This window comes from Hyperolius riggenbachi, chromosome 9 (assembly GCF_040937935.1).
Source record: "Hyperolius riggenbachi isolate aHypRig1 chromosome 9, aHypRig1.pri, whole genome shotgun sequence".
Classification (NCBI taxonomy): domain Eukaryota; kingdom Metazoa; phylum Chordata; class Amphibia; order Anura; family Hyperoliidae; genus Hyperolius; species Hyperolius riggenbachi.
Genome location: NC_090654.1, coordinates 256,887,609 through 256,903,548, shown reverse-complemented (window position 1 = coordinate 256,903,548; position 15,940 = coordinate 256,887,609). Strand labels below are relative to the sequence as shown.

Below are 15,940 nucleotides of genomic sequence, written 5' to 3'. Positions count from 1 at the left end.
TTTTTGCTCGAAGAAAAAAAAAACTTTCGATTTATCGCCAAATCCGTTCTTTTTTATTGAATTGCCGTGAAATTGGATCATATAATTGTATCGTGTGTGGCTACTTTTAGTGTCCCGGAATGATGTGACAAAGTGTGCATGTACTTTATTTAGGTTCTACAGGAGACTCTGAGATTATACTCTCCGGCACCTGGAACATCCCGGGCTCTGGAAGAAGAAATAGTCCTTCATGGTATAAGGATCCCCCCTCATGTTACTGTGTTGGTAAGTTTATACAAAGTTTCTGTAGATCCTTTGTAGACCTTTCTAGGTATCCTGGTGTGTTATCATATTGAATCCGATGAATCGTCCAGGCTGGGAAAAAAAAAGGAAGGGGAATTGTCGGAGACCTGCTTTGTTATGCTCTCCAAGGAGCAAACTGAGAATACTGGAGAGCCTAAGCCACAGGCGTCATCAATCTCCAGTGTTTGGGATGGTCAGAGAAATGGAGAAATGCGTTCTGCTTGATGAACCCCACCCTTTCCTGATTCAGTCCCATCAATTCACTTGAGCTGTGCCATAAAAAGTGTGAGGCCCTCGAGGACTGGAGTTTGGTATCCCTGACCTAAGCAATCAGCAGACCTCCCCTGAAGCTAGAGGACCCGGTTCTGGACATAATGCAGAGCGTCAGTGGAGTGGAGCCTTCTACATTACCCACTCTCGGTAATGATGAAGGTCCCTCTTCACGTACTTTTCAGTTTGCAAGTGCCGTGCAGCCAGCCAATCACTATGTGGTTTCAGTCTTGTGCAATGTGACATGGGATAGAAGCCGCATGGTGGTTGGCTGGCTGCACAGGACTTGTAGTCTGAACAGGAAGTGAAGAAGACCTGTATGACTGCCTGGTATCACTGCCGACGCCCCTACATCAGAGTAAAACGAATCTGCCAGGAATTGGGTAAATTGATGATCGTATGGCCGGCTTAGCACTCTGGTGAGGTGCAGAAGAGACTGACACTCTGTTGTCTTTACAGCTGGACTCCTATGTCATGGGAAGGATGGAGCAGTTCTTCCAGGACCCCCTGATCTTCAATCCGGACAGATTCCACCCTGATGAAGCAGAGTAAGAACAAGGCGATACACCTAAGTGTGCAGGTGCCCAGCATCCGATTACTAGAACAGTGCTTTTCTTTCTGCAGATTGCTGTATTAAAGTACAGCTGAGGTGAGAGGTATATGGAGGGGATGCCATATTTATTTCCTTTTAAGAAATGCAGATTGCCTGGCTGTCCTGCTGATTCTCAGCTTCCAATACTTTTAGCCATAGAGCCTGAACATGTATGTAGGTCAGGTGCTTCTGACTGAAGTCTGACTGGTTTGGCCACATGCTTGCTATAGGTGTGTGATTCAGACACAGCTGTAACCAAAGAGATCAGCAGGACTGCCAGGTAACTGGTATTGTTTAAAAGGTAATAAATATGGCAGCCAGGGCCGGATTTGTACTTTCCAGTGCCCTAGGCCTGTAGTTTGAATGGGCTCATTTCAGTTGTGCTGCTCTGCCCCCCATTCAACAAATAATTCCTGTAATTTGCGCTCCTGCCCGAATGTGCATAGCAGCCGACAGTGTTCTGGGCATGCAGGCTTGAGAAATGACACTGATGTATGACCGGTACTTGTCAAGAATGCATAACACTGTACCGGCCATGAGCAGGAGCGAGAAATTACAGAGAGCGCGAGTGGCCAGAGCATGCGCTGCTTCTTTGTCCTCTGTGAGACTGGCTGCAGTCGGAGCCACAAACAGGTGGCAGGGCAGTGCAATGGAGAAAAGCCCATCCAAAACAGAGAACAGGTAAGCAGCAAACATCCTGTCAGGACCCACTTTGGATGTTCTGTTGTAATTAGAGTGGACCTGAACTCAGAACTTCCTCTCTGCTCTAAAAGATATGCAACAACATAACCTTTAAACAAAAACATTTCTTTGTTACAGCTGATACAAATCCTGCAATAAATGTGCAGTGTGTCTACTTCCTGCTTTTATGGAAGCAGACGTATTGCTAACATCCTGTTCTTTCAAAGGAGCTTAGATGTTGTGGCAGTCAGGTGACACATTGTAGAGATAAATTACAACTTGTGATTAGACACAAATGAGGGGGAATTAGACAGGCTCTCTAAATACATACAGGGTACATTTCTCTGTTTTTCTTCTGTCCTGTGCAAGAGTTCAGCTCCACTTTAAAGCATCTGAATGACATTTCTTTATATTTGCTGAAAAATCTATGCATTTCTTTTGAATGCTGAATGTACATATGGTGGTGTGCTCTAACATATTGACAGTATACAGCAACAAAGTATGAAGAAGGCTTATTAGCAGAAAGCTTTCTCTTTTTCTTTTAAGCAATTAAATGGTATCCTGATTCAAAACTCTCTGCTTTCGCTGATGGCTAAGATGGTACAATGCTCTGCTGCTACAGGAAAGCAGAAGGATGCCAAACCATACACACTAGCATAGAGGTAGTAACAGCTCAGGTGTCCTTTAAAGTCACAGTTTAGCAATGAAAGGGAAGCAAGCAGTTCTCATAGATGGTAGGAGATGAAGGACAGAAATGAGCCAGGAAAGAGTTAACTGAATCAGACAAGCGATCACTGCTAGCTAGGAAAAAAAGATAGAGTCATAAATTAGGATTAGTTAAAGTAATTTACAACTGCTGGGTCAGTGTCAAAGCTGTAAAAAAGGTGAAGAAACTAGCAGACCTCACTGATGTTTGGGAATGCCTGCATTAAAACTCATCCTAACTTAGTTCTATCTGCTTTGTAATGTAAATCCCTGGCATTTCTCACATCATCTGTATGTCCATCATACAGAGGAATGGTGACAGTTATGATTGATCCTGATTGTTATAACACATCAGGAAGTGTGAGAGAGAAGCAGGGATTGGGGAACTCTGGAATTCAGCAGAGCAGGGCGCTGCCTGGCTGCACTGCGGGACCAGAAGAGATGATTTACTTTGACATATGACCTCTTCTCTCTCCAAGTCATGCCGCCCTTCTTATCTTATCTTATTTTCGTGCCCTAGGCCGTGGCCTTTCCGGCCTTTCCAGAAATCCGGCCATGATGGCAGCCACCATATCCCTCTCACACAACGACAGATTTCCTTTAAAGGACTACTGAAGCAAGAGGGATATGGAGGCTGCTATATTTATTTCCTTATTCCCAGGATCCACTTAAAAACATTTGGTGTTTGGGCCTTTTCCTATGCAGCTCCTACTCTATGGAACTCACTTCCACAATCAGTGCGAGAGTCTCCTTCTCTGGACAGCTTTAAAAAGAAACTGTAACCAAGAATTGAACTTCATCCCAATCAGTAGCTGATACCCCCTTTCCCATGAGAAATCATTTCCTTTTCACAAACGGATCATCAGGGAGCTCTGTATGGCTGATATTGTGGTGAAACCCCTCCCACAGTGTGATGTCAGGACCATGGTCCTGACAGTTTATTGTCTGGGAACCTCATTGCATTGTGGGAAATAACAGCTCTTTACAGCTGGGTCCAACTGCCAAAAGAGCAAGCAGCATCTCCTTCCACTGACATCACCTGCCAGCAGTAAAAATGTCACCATGTGGTAAATGTCAGAATGGATTATCAGGGGGAGGAAATATTTTACAATGGGAAAACACTGACTAAATCATTTATACATAATTATTGTAAAAATGAAGCACTTTTTTTATTACGTTAAAGGCTAAAAACCCACCTCTTTTCCCGAGCGTTTGAGACTGCATAACGCAGGGTCATAGCGCTTTGAGTCCCCAGGGAGAAAATCCCGATAAAATATTATTATTATTATTATAATTACTAAGCAATACCAGTTGCTTGGCATCCTGCTGATCCTCTGTCTCTAATACTTTTAGTCACAGACCTTGAACAAGCATATGAAAATCAGGTGTTTCTGACATATTGGCAGATCTGACCAGATTAGCTGAATGCTTGTTTCTGGTGTTATTCAGACACTACTGCAGTATAGCTCCCAACTGTCCCTCTTTTGGAGGGACAGTCCCTCTTTGGGAACCCTATCCTTCTGTCCCTCTTTCTTCCTCATTTGTCCCTCTTTCAGGACTGATGTACAGATCTGTGTAAATATAAGTATTTTTCTATACTGACTCTAAACTTTATTCCCATCTTTTAAATTGATATATTCTTATTTTCAAATGTTAACCACTTCAGCCCTCAGTCGTTTTCACTTTATGCATCCGAGCAATGTTCACCTACCGTTTATTAGCCAATAACTTTATCACTACTTATCACAATGAATTGATCTACATCTTGTTTTTTCCACCACCAATTAGGCTTTTTTTGGGTGGTACATTTTGCTAAGAGCTACCTTACTGTAAATGCATTTTAACAGTAAGAATAAGAAAAAAACGGAAAAAAATTATTTCTCAGTTTTCGGCCATTATAGTTTTAAAATAATACATGCCTTCATAATTAAAACCCACGTATTGTATTTGCCTATTTGTCCCGGTTATTACACCGTTTAAATTATGTCCCTCCCTATCACAATGTATGGCGACAATATTTTATTTGAAAATAAAAGTGCATTTTTTCTGTTTTGCATCCATCACTATTTACAAGCTTATAATAAAAAAAAAATAGAAATAGTTCATCTTTACATAGATATTTAAAAAGTTTAGACCCTTAGGTAAATATTTATGTGGTTTTTTTTTATTTTTTATTATTATTAAACATTTTATTTGGGTATTTTTGGGAGGGTGGGATGTAAATAGTAATTTTTTTAATGTAAATATTTTTTTTATTTTTTTTTTAAATGTAGATGTAGTTTTATTTTTTGGCCACAAGATGGTTTGTTTACATGACGTCACCCTAAGCGTAACATGTACGCTTAGAGGGACGTAGGGGGACGTAGGAGGCAGAAAAAGCGAGGCTTCCGAGAGAAGCTGTCGCTTTTTCTGCGGGGGAGAAGAATCAGTAATCGGGCACCATGGCCTGATTCATTGATTCCTGGGCTAAAGATCCCCGGCCGGGAGCACGCGGGAGCGTACATGGCCTCCTGGACGTAGCTCTACGCCCAGGAGGGGAAAGTGGTTAATATGAAGGAAAATGAACCAGGATAGAAAGGACCAGTGTGGTCTGAATTATAAAACAACATATTTCTCTTTTTATGGTATGCGTGACTAGGGGTGTGTTGGGGCATGATTAGGGGTGTGACAGGGGCGTGGCTTAAATGTCACTCTGGTATTGTTTAAAAGGAAATAAATTTGGCAGCCTCCGATATTCTTCTCACTTCAGTTGTCCTTTAAAGTGGCGATCAGCAACGTAAACACACACACACACATCCCATGCCTGCAACTATTATAAATGTATTTTTAAAAAAATGTTCTTACTGAAGGAACTGCATGTTTGCTGTTGCTCAACCTCTGCCCCCACTATGTCCTTTTATGACCCAGGCAAGGTAGCAAAAACAATCCAGTCCAGGTTTGCTAGATCATGTATGTTCTCTGCTGTCCTTCAGCCTTTAAAGAGAAACTTTTACCAAGAATTGAACTTCATCCTAATCAGTAGCTGATACCCCATTTTACCCCAATTTTTCCTTATCACAAATGGATCATCAGGGGGCTCTGTATGGCTGATATTATGGTGAAACCCCTCCCACAGGAAACTGTAAGGACCATGGTCCTGGCAGTTTCCTGTCTGTGAACCTCGCTGCATTGTGGGAAATAGCTGTTTTAACTGCCAAAAAAGCAAGCAGCAGCTACTTCCACTAACATCACCTGCCAGCAGTAAAAATGTCACCATGTGATAAATGTCAGACTGTAAATGAGGGAGAGGAAAGCGTTTACAATGGGCAAACGCTGACTAAGTCACTTATACATAATTATTGTAAAAATGAAGCACTTTTTTTATTACGTTAAAGGCTAAAAACCCACCTCTTGTCCCGAGCGTTTGAGACTGCATAACGCAGGGTCATAGCGCTTTGAGTCCCCAGGGAGAAAATCCCGATAAAATATTATTATTATTATTATAATTACTAAGCAATACCAGTTGCTTGGCATCCTGCTGATCCTCTGTCTCTAATACTTTTAGTCACAGACCTTGAACAAGCATATGAAAATCAGGTGTTTCTGACATATTGGCAGATCTGACCAGATTAGCTGAATGCTTGTTTCTGGTGTTATTCAGACACTACTGCAGTATAGCTCCCAACTGTCCCTCTTTTGGAGGGACAGTCCCTCTTTGGGAACCCTATCCTTCTGTCCCTCTTTCTTCCTCATTTGTCCCTCTTTCAGGACTGATGTACAGATCTGTGTAAATATAAGTATTTTTCTATACTGACTCTAAACTTCGCTGGAGCTCAGGCTGGGGTAAGTGCAGTTTTTCTTACTAGGCCTTAGCCAGAAATCCCTCCCCAGCCATCGCCCAGCATCAGGCCCACACAACAGCAGCCTTTTTCCCCAGCGGTTAGCAGCAGCCCCTGCAAGCCCCATCCATCCTGCCCATTCATCCCGGCTACCCCAGCCCGGCAAAACCCCATCCCATTCCGGGCCCAACTCACCGAGGCCTTTACAGCTGCTGCAGGCGACCGATCTGCAGTTCCTGCCTCGCATTGCATCTCCCCCAAGGAGCTTCTGGGCACACCAAGTCTTCTCTTTGTGTGCCATCCATCCATCCCACCCAGCACAGCGGCCCCCTCACAGCACTCCAGGCCCTTGCAGCACCCTCCAAGTGCCCCAGGTGGCCGCTGGCTGTCGCATCCCACCCCTCGCAACCCTCCTGCCCAGCTACCCCACCAAGCTTTCCCCCTCAGCCCACCCTCCCCAGCACCGAGCAGCTGCAGGGGCAAACAGCCATGGATGCCCCCATGCAGGAGCTCTGGGACCGGGTGCGGGCCATGCCAGGCGAGCAAGGGATGCTGTGGCTACAGGCCCAGCTCACTGACCTGGATAGGGCTCCGCGCCCGGAGAACCCGAGGAGAAGGAGGCCCCCGGTCCGGTATAGTCCCGCAGGCTCCCCAGCCAGGAGCAGGAGGCGGGGGGAGGAAGGGCCCATTGAGGCGGTGGTCGGCGCGGGGGGCATAGGGGCCCAGGCTGCGGCGGCGGATCGCGGGGTCCACGTGGGGCGGGCAGAGAGGAGCCGGAGTGCGGGAGACTGCCCGACCGAGGAGGCCCACCCGCCCGGACAGCAACAAACAGCGGCAGGTCCACGCCCCCTCCCTCTTCCCCCTCGAGGCCCACACCAAAATGGCCGCCACCCGGAGCCCCAGCAAGATGGCCGCCACCCGGGACTCCGGGAAAATGGCCGCCGTCCCAAACCAGCCAGCCCACGGCAAAATGGCCGCCGCCGGGACGGGGCAGGTAAGAACCCCGGGCAGCGCAGCCAGCGCAGCGGTAGACACAGCGGTGGGACCAGGGGGGACACAACCCCCGCAGCGCAGGGCTCACGCACCCCATCCCCAGCCAGCAGCCAAGCGGCCACCCCCACCCATAGGCCATACACACATGGCCACCGAGGGGGGCACGGCCCAGCCCCGAGCCGCCAGACACCGGAGCAAGTTAAGGGCTCACCGCAGAGCCCCAGCATGGTGCCGGGGGATGGTGGGGGGAGGCAGGAGCAGCAGTCAGAGGGGGCCCCAGGAGATCAGAGGGTCGCAGGGCAGCGGAAGGGGGGGGGGTCGCAAGGCGGGGGGAAAGAGAGCAGCGGGCAGGGGGGCCACAAGAGGCCAGGGCGGGGGTCAGGCGTCAGCTCAGAGGCCCAGCGGGCGGGAAAGGGACAGAGGACGGCAGCAGCAGCCAGAACACGCCACGGAGGTGAGTTCGGCGGAGGAGGGAGGGGAGAGCGAGGGGGACCAGGAGGAAGACCAGGGCCATTACGGGGGCCAGCAGGAGGGCGGATGGGGTTACCAGGAAGGCGCGGGGGAAGCGGGGGGGGACCAGGCACAAGGCCGGGACAGCAGCAGCGCCGAAGGACGGCAGCAACAGGGCGCGCGACAGCGATATAACTGGGCAGAAGGGGTCGCCTCTTGGTTATTGCCTCCGCAGGTCGCCCATCACGGCTCCGGGGAGCACTTGGCTCAGGGGCCACATCGAAGGGATGGACCAGCGACCCCCCAGGAGGCAAAAAGCCAATCAGGTGAGAACAACAAAACGACTGCCAATGAAATGTATGCTTCTACAAATGCTAGTGGTGTTTCGCAGGAGGGGGACCAGCGGTCGTTACTGCTGGAGATTCTAAAGGCCATTAGGGCAAATAATACCACCCAGCAGGTGGGGGCCTGGGGTGGGGGGGAGGAAACAAGGCCCGGAAAACAGGCAGAGGTGTGCGGCTCGGTTCCGGGGGTGGGGAACGATCAACCGCCGGCCGCTGCAACCCCAGAGGTAGCAGCGACCGAGAAGCCCGAACGGGCACCCCGTCTAGCCGATTCGGCTAAGAGCAGCACCTACATCTGTTTTGCGGGCCCCTTAGGTTTCCATGTGTCGGAGGAGACAAAGGAAAAAATTTGGAAGGGTCAGTACATTGACATTTTCACAGTGCTCCCCCTGGATAACTCTAACATAGACAAATGGGAAAGGGGCAAGGAACACCGCAAGGAGGAGGACGACATAAGGAGAATGTATAGACTAATACCCAGGACATTCCCCAACTGGTCCAGGGCGTTCCACATATTCGCCAGCATAGTGGGGGAAAAGACCCCAGAACAATGCGCAGCAATGTTCTGCTACCTAGACGGCATCAGGGGGAAGGCCTGGCTGCTATACGATGAGCAGTTTCGCCAAAGGATGGCAGTCAGGTCATCTTTGACGTGGCAGCACAGGGACATCATGCTATGGATGTCACTGAGTAGCCCCGCCAAACCAGAATACGGGGGCGGGTACAAAGGGGGACAGAACGCCCCCTTTCAAGCAGGTGCCGGCGGGGCGGATGCCTCGCTGGCCCAGCAAAGAAAGGGTCTATGCTGGAACTACAACAACGATACCTGCAAGCGGGGAACCACATGCAGGTATAAGCACGATTGCGCAGTCTGCGGGGCCAGTGGGCACCCAGGGGCAAAATGCTACAAAAGGAACAGAAACGCACAAGGGGTCAAGGCAGAGCAAGGAGCTGGAAAAGGGAGTCACGCCAGTTAAAGTTGGGGCGATGGCCCCATGGCTAGACAGGTACCCCAATAGGGAACAGGCCGACCTGCTAGCATATGGTTTTCGGGAGGGGTTTAGAATACCATGCGAAACGGCCTACCCAAATGACAGGTGCAAAAATTTAAAATCCGCGTATCAATTCCCAGAGGTGGTGGCGCAAAAACTGGATAAGGAGCTAGCCATGGAAAGGATGGCAGGTCCTTATCAACACCCACCCATTCCCAATCTACACATATCACCCCTAGGCGTGGTCCCCAAGAAAGAGGCAGGTAAATACCGCCTTATCCACCACCTGTCGCACCCACGGGGCACATCGGTAAACGACGGGATCGACCCGGACTTAGCAGCGGTACACTACGCATCCTTTGACAGGGCAACAGCCCTGGTGAGAGGAAAAGGCCAAGGGGCTTTAATGGGCAAGGTAGATATAGAATCGGCCTTTCGCCTACTGCCGGTGCACAAGGATAGCCTGCACCTGTTGGGATGCAAGTTTGAGGGAAGATATTATGTCGACCGATGCTTGCCCATGGGTTGCTCAATATCATGCGCGTATTTCGAAGCCTTTAGCACATTCCTAGAATGGGTGGTGAAGAACGAAAGCGGTTCCAAAGGCATAGTTCATTACTTGGACGACTTCCTTTGCGTGGGCCCGGCCGGGTCGGGCGAATGCGGGCAGCTGATGCGCACGCTGGTAGACACATTTGACCTATTCGGGGTACCATTAGCAGCTGACAAAACTGAAGGACCAACGAGGCAGATCAAGTTTCTGGGGATAGAGATAGACTCGGAGGCGATGGAATTCAGACTACCTGAGGACAAGGTGAGTGACCTCAGGCTTGAAGTGGGAAAATCCCTGGCAGCCAAGAAAAGGACACTGCGAGAAATACAGTCACTACTGGGTAAACTCAACTTTGCATGCAGGGTCATGCCAATGGGCAGGATCTTCTGCAGGCGCCTAGCCTTTCTGACGAAAGGAATACAGCAGCCCCACCACTTCATCAGGCTAAAACGGGAGACAAAAGATGACTTAAGGGTCTGGGAATCGTTCCTGGCAGATTATAATGGGAGAACGCTGTGGCCCCAAGAGTGGCGCACGAACGAGGAGCTGCAGCTCTTCACCGACGCTGCGGGGTCCACAGGCTTTGGAGCTTATTTCAAAGGACGGTGGGTGAGCGGCAGGTGGCCACACCCATGGCTCCGATCACCACTGGGGAGGAACCTGGCCTTTCTAGAATTCTTCCCGCTGGTAGTAGCACTGTTGGCCTGGGGCCACGAGCTAGCCAACAGAGCAGTCCGATTTCGCACGGACAACATGGCAGTAGTCGCAGCAGTAAATAGTCTGACTTCATCATCGCCCCCAGTTGTGAGTCTCATCAGGCAGTTCGTACTAAAGTGTCTGCAGCATAACATTAGCTTCAGGGCAGTACACATCCCCGGTAAGGAGAACGGGATAGCTGACGCACTGTCTCGTTTTCAGCTGGACCGTTTTCGGAAGTTGGCCCCAGAGGCGGACGAGAGGCCCACACAGATACCACCAGGCCTATGGGACACAGTCTCGACAGACTGGCAAGTTGGGTGAGACAGTCCATCTCACCAGCCACTTGGAGGGCCTACACCAGAGTATGGAATAGGTGGGCGGACTGGGAAATCAGGCACCCAACGAGGAACCCCGAGGAGAAAAGGAGCCTTATGCTCCATTTCCTCGACAACGTATGTGCCACGGCTACGTCACCCTCCGCAGTGGACAAGGCCATGGCGGCACTGGCATTCTTATTTAAGTTGAGGGGGGAGGAAGATTTAACCAAGGTCTTCATGATTCGCCAGGTGGTCAAGGGTTTTAGACGTAGGGGTAAGGAGGAGTTGGGAGGTGATTGCCGAAGGCCCATTACGCTGGCACTACTGATCGAACTACTGAACGCACTGGAGGTACATTGCCGCAGTGCACACGAAGTTCGGCTGTTCCAACTGGCTTTTGCGCTAGCTTTCCATGGAGCTTTGAGGGTGGGGGAGCTGGTAGGCCCCAATAGAAATAGCGGGGGGGGATACAGCGAAAGGATATTTCAGTAACCCAAGGCAGCTTATGGGTGCACATTCCCAGATCAAAAACGGACCAGAGGGCCAAAGGAGTAACCCTTAGGCTCAGGGAGATGGCCGGGAGCAGGGCTTGCCCGGTACAACTGTACACAAGTTTTATGCAGGGGCAATCTGACCGAACCGGTCCGCTCCTGCGGCACGAGGACGGAACTACGCTGTCCAGATTTCAGTTCGTAGCCCTGCTAAAACGCACACTCACAGGGATCGGGTGTGCCACGGCCGAATACGGGTCACACTCATTTCGCATTGGGGCGGCTACCGAGGCAACCAGATGGGGCCTCGGCGCCGAAATGATTAAAAAGATCGGCAGATGGGAATCGCACCGTTTCAGGTCTTACATTCGCCCGCACCTGGCGGAGCGATAAGTGTAGGGCGCGAGGAACAATCAAAAAAAAAAAAAAAAAAATTTTGTACTGTAGCATGTTATAATGACTATCATCCCTCACAGGCCGACGAAAATGTATAGTGTGGATAATGGGGCATTCATACCTAGTGCGGGCTGAGCGACGAGCGGCAAAGCGAGACAGAGACCGTCGGCTCGGGCAGGTAAGCGACAACGTGGAGGTTCACTGGCTGAGCCAGGGAGGACTGACAGTCGAGAGGCTGGCCCAAAAATTTTTTAAGTTAGTGAAAGCAAGGCGGTCCCCCGACGTGCTAATGGTCCATATAGGGGGTAACGACGTCGGGCATATGCAGCAGCATCTGCTGATGCAAGAGCTAATATCACTATTCACACGGATGTGGTCACTCTGCCCCCATATGACCATAGTGTGGTCGGAAATCATCCCCAGGCTAACTTGGCGCCCGCGCAAGCCCGAGCAGGTCCTAAACCAGTCTCGGGCAAAAATCAATAGAGCCATTTCGAAATTTATGTTCAGGTCTGGGGGGTTAGCGGTACGTCACACGCTGCTCGAAAGGCCGGCAGGGCACCTGGAGAGGGACGGCGTGCACCTAAATGATCTGGGCAACACCATCTTCTTATATGGCCTGAGAGAGGCTCTCGAGGCAGCGCTCTGCGTATGGGCGGGCATTCGCCCTTGAGAGGGCAAGGACGAATGCTGTGGCGGGTCCTTGGCAATGCCGTAGCTTTGGACATCGAGAAAGTATTCACCACTGAGCTGGCATAACCAATGAATGAGTCGAAAGAGGATCCCATAATGAAATATCATGATAATGGATAATGCATAATGGAGTGAGGAGTGGTGGTGTAATGTGATAATGTAAGCCGAAGGCTAGTGGCCAGCACGCAAGGGCATTGTCAAGGGACCTGCAGAGCGCTCAAGCGCCCCGCCATCTGTTAATGGAAATATGATTGTTGTTGTAATATGTGTTTCTTGTCCCTCCCCCCTTTTTAATCATCTTTTTATTTCAATGTTTCGCTGTCACAGCTCAACTAATGTTTAATGTTAACACTGTAATAAAGCTGTGGCCTTATAACTCCAATTGGGTGTCATAGCTTATGTTACGGTAATTATGAAGGTCAGCTCAATTAGAGCCCTACCCTGGTCAAGTAACCTGAGAGCTGGGCGAAGCTAGGGCGAGAAGAGGCGTGACCGGGTGGGCTCTGAGCTGGACTGTCCAGAGACAATAGGGTCGCCAGGTGTGAAGTAAAGGTGGAGTGTCCTGGCCTGAGGCCAGGACACTATAAGACCAGGGGGCTGGCCTTTCAGCCTCCCTTCTTGGATCGTGTGGATACAGCAAACTTCTCCCACCCACCCTCCCATTGCCGCTTGCTCGTCGGTAGCAAGTGGCAGGATGGGTGTTGGGAACACCCCATAACAATGCAAACTTGTTGTATCCCTACAGACTTCGTCACAGCCGAGGGCGGGTCCTTGGCAATGCCGTAGCTTTGGACATCGAGAAAGTATTCACCACTGAGCTGGCATAACCAATGAATGAGTCGAAAGAGGATCCCATAATGAAATATCATGATAATGGATAATGCATAATGGAGTGAGGAGTGGTGGTGTAATGTGATAATGTAAGCCGAAGGCTAGTGGCCAGCACGCAAGGGCATTGTCAAGGGACCTGCAGAGCGCTCAAGCGCCCCGCCATCTGTTAATGGAAATATGATTGTTGTTGTAATATGTGTTTCTTGTCCCTCCCCCCTTTTTAATCATCTTTTTATTTCAATGTTTCGCTGTCACAGCTCAACTAATGTTTAATGTTAACACTGTAATAAAGCTGTGGCCTTATAACTCCAATTGGGTGTCATAGCTTATGTTACGGTAATTATGAAGGTCAGCTCAATTAGAGCCCTACCCTGGTCATGCTTTGCCAATTGCTGAGGAACTAGGAACTGTTAGGGCAGATCATTTTCTTTTTCACTTTTTTTTTTTACAAAACTTTTTAGGCATAATTAATTTAAAGTATTGTTCTATTAACGGTACCCTAAACAGATGCGGTGGGTATGCATATAAGCATATCCAGGGCTATTGGGTTAAGAGGAGACACTCTTCAGCCCCTTAGGTAAGCACTCCTGCTCCCGGGCTGGCTGCTATCCATTACATGGGATCGGCGACTCTAACATAAAGTCATGCTGTGACCCCGGAACAGGAAGCCTGCAGGTCCTCTCTGCACATGCACAGGATTCCTCCTCCTCCCTCTGCCGCACGTCATTTTGCGGTTCATGCGCAGAGTGGAGGAAGAAGTCAGGAAGCCTGCGCATGCACAGAGAAGACCCGCAGGCTTCCTATTCCGGGGTCACAGCACGACTTTATGTCAGAGTCGCTGATCCCATGTAATGGATAGCAGCCAGCCAGTAAGTATCTTACTTTAACCAAATAGCCCTGGGTATGCTTATATGCATACCCACAGCATCTGAGTCCCTTTACCTGCATGTAAATGAAACCCTGCCTGGACAAGGATTTGATATGTGGTTCTCTTCTCTCCTTTTGCAGATCCATATGAAGATTATAATGGCTAAGCTTGTGCACAGGTTCCATTTTCAGCTAGTCGAGGGGCAGACATGCAGGATCGCCGGCACTGGCACCCTGGAGCCAGCAGAGGGCGTGTTCTGCAGACTGAGGCTTCGTATGAGGCAACGGAGATCCCAGACTAGACGGACTCTGTGATGGACGTTGTGTTCCTACCTTATTTAATAAAGTTTAGCTCAAGTTTTTATTCCACTATAATCAGCGCTGCCAATAGACGATCACCAGTTTTAGTTAACACGTTAATAAATATATTGCACACATTAAACCTTATTGGCAGTGCGGTCATAGTGACAGAAACAGGAATGGAATATCAGTTTTTTGTCCACCGCTGATGATCACCTGGATTTTTTAGTAAGATTTGGTGGGTGATAACAACCACCAGGCCCCTAGACTCTCTCCAGGCCCTAGGCAACTGCCTAGAATGGCCTTGTGGATGATCCGGCTCTGGACAGAAAGAATAATCACTTTCTGTATGATGCAGGTCAGAGCAGTCCTGGGGGAGGTACATCCTGAGAGTATAAAGGCAACAAGGCTGCAGATTGCAAGGGGGTGGGGCAGTGAAAGGTATGTGGGGTGGGGCAGGGAGGGTATGTGGGGTGGGGCAGGGAGGATATGGTGGGTGGGGCAGTGACCTTTGGCTAACATCAACATCTTCGTACTGCAAGCAGTAGTCACTGTTCCATGCCCATTCTCCAGCAGCAGCACTTTTTCAATTTACTATACTTAAATGGAAGAGCTGCCTACGAAAAGGCATGTAGATCGTAGTACACCCATAGATACATATATTTCCACTTTTCATATTATTACTTTAAATTTAACTTAAAGAACCGCTACAGTTAAAAAAGTAAGCAGTTAAAATCTGAAAGAACTGACAGGTTGTGGGCTAGTCCATCTCCTCATGAGGCTTTCTTTATTTTCCAAAGCATTTCCTGAATGGCAATTTAACTGCGAAAATAGTAAGATACCAGACAGCCTCCCTACTCACTTGCACGCTATTTTGCCAGTTAGATTAGCAACTGCTGTTCAGAAAATGCTTTTGAAAACAAAGAAAACCCTGAGAATATCCCATGAGGAAATGGACTGGTCCAAAACCTGTCAGATTTGAACTGCTTACTTTTTTCATCAAAGTTTTCCTTTAAAAGTTTCAACTAACAGAGAAACAAAGAGCCATTATTCTACAAATAATAGGTTGTTAATTAAATACATTACTATGGAAAATGATACACTGGAGAGTCTTTAACCACTTCGCATCCGGACCTTGTTTTCCCCTTATTGACCAAAGCAATTTTGACGTTTTAGCTATGCCCCTATTCAATCAGCCATAACTTTATCCCTACTCATGACACCTAAGTAATATAGGTATCTTTTTTTCAGGACAAACTAGACTTTCATTGGCGGGTATTTTGTCCCTAGACCAAAAAAGTTTTCTATGCATTTTGATGGGAAAAAGAGGGAAAAAATGAGAGAAATGCATTTTTTCTCAGTTTTTATCAATTCCAGTTTAAAAATAAAAAGTGCCACAGGAGATAAAAACATGTCACCAGTATTATGTCCCCCAGTATTGATGGCAAAATGCGTCCCGAGTATCAGACCCCCCCCCCCCCTATAGCCAGATGTGTCCCCAATATCAGTCACCCCCAGTATAGCCCGATGTGTCCTCTGTGTTTGGCACCTCCCAGTATAGATAGACAGATGTATCCCCAGGATTTCTGCCCCTCATTATAACCAAATGTGTCCCCAGGAATAGTGGTCCCCCATTATAGTCAGATGCCCCCTCAGGATTAGCGGG

General features: G+C 48.8%; 1 protein-coding gene across 2 annotated transcripts in view; it reads left to right on the top strand.

Moving 5' to 3' along the window:
• LOC137533156 (cholesterol 24-hydroxylase-like) overlaps positions 1 to 14,583 on the top strand; it is an 85,634-nt gene extending 71,051 nt beyond the window's left edge. Inside the window, exons 12-14 of one of the 2 annotated variants that reach the window (XM_068254371.1) lie at positions 154 to 264; positions 1,012 to 1,100; positions 14,116 to 14,583. In XM_068254371.1, coding sequence (XP_068110472.1) covers positions 154 to 264; positions 1,012 to 1,100; positions 14,116 to 14,125 — 210 coding nt within the window. In that variant the 3' untranslated portion in view covers positions 14,126 to 14,583. Of the gene's footprint in view, positions 1 to 153; positions 265 to 1,011; positions 1,101 to 13,021; positions 13,176 to 14,115 lie in introns of those variants that run through there. The other variant, XM_068254370.1, reaches the window with a different exon arrangement.
• The last annotated feature ends 1,357 nt before the right edge of the window (positions 14,584 to 15,940 follow it).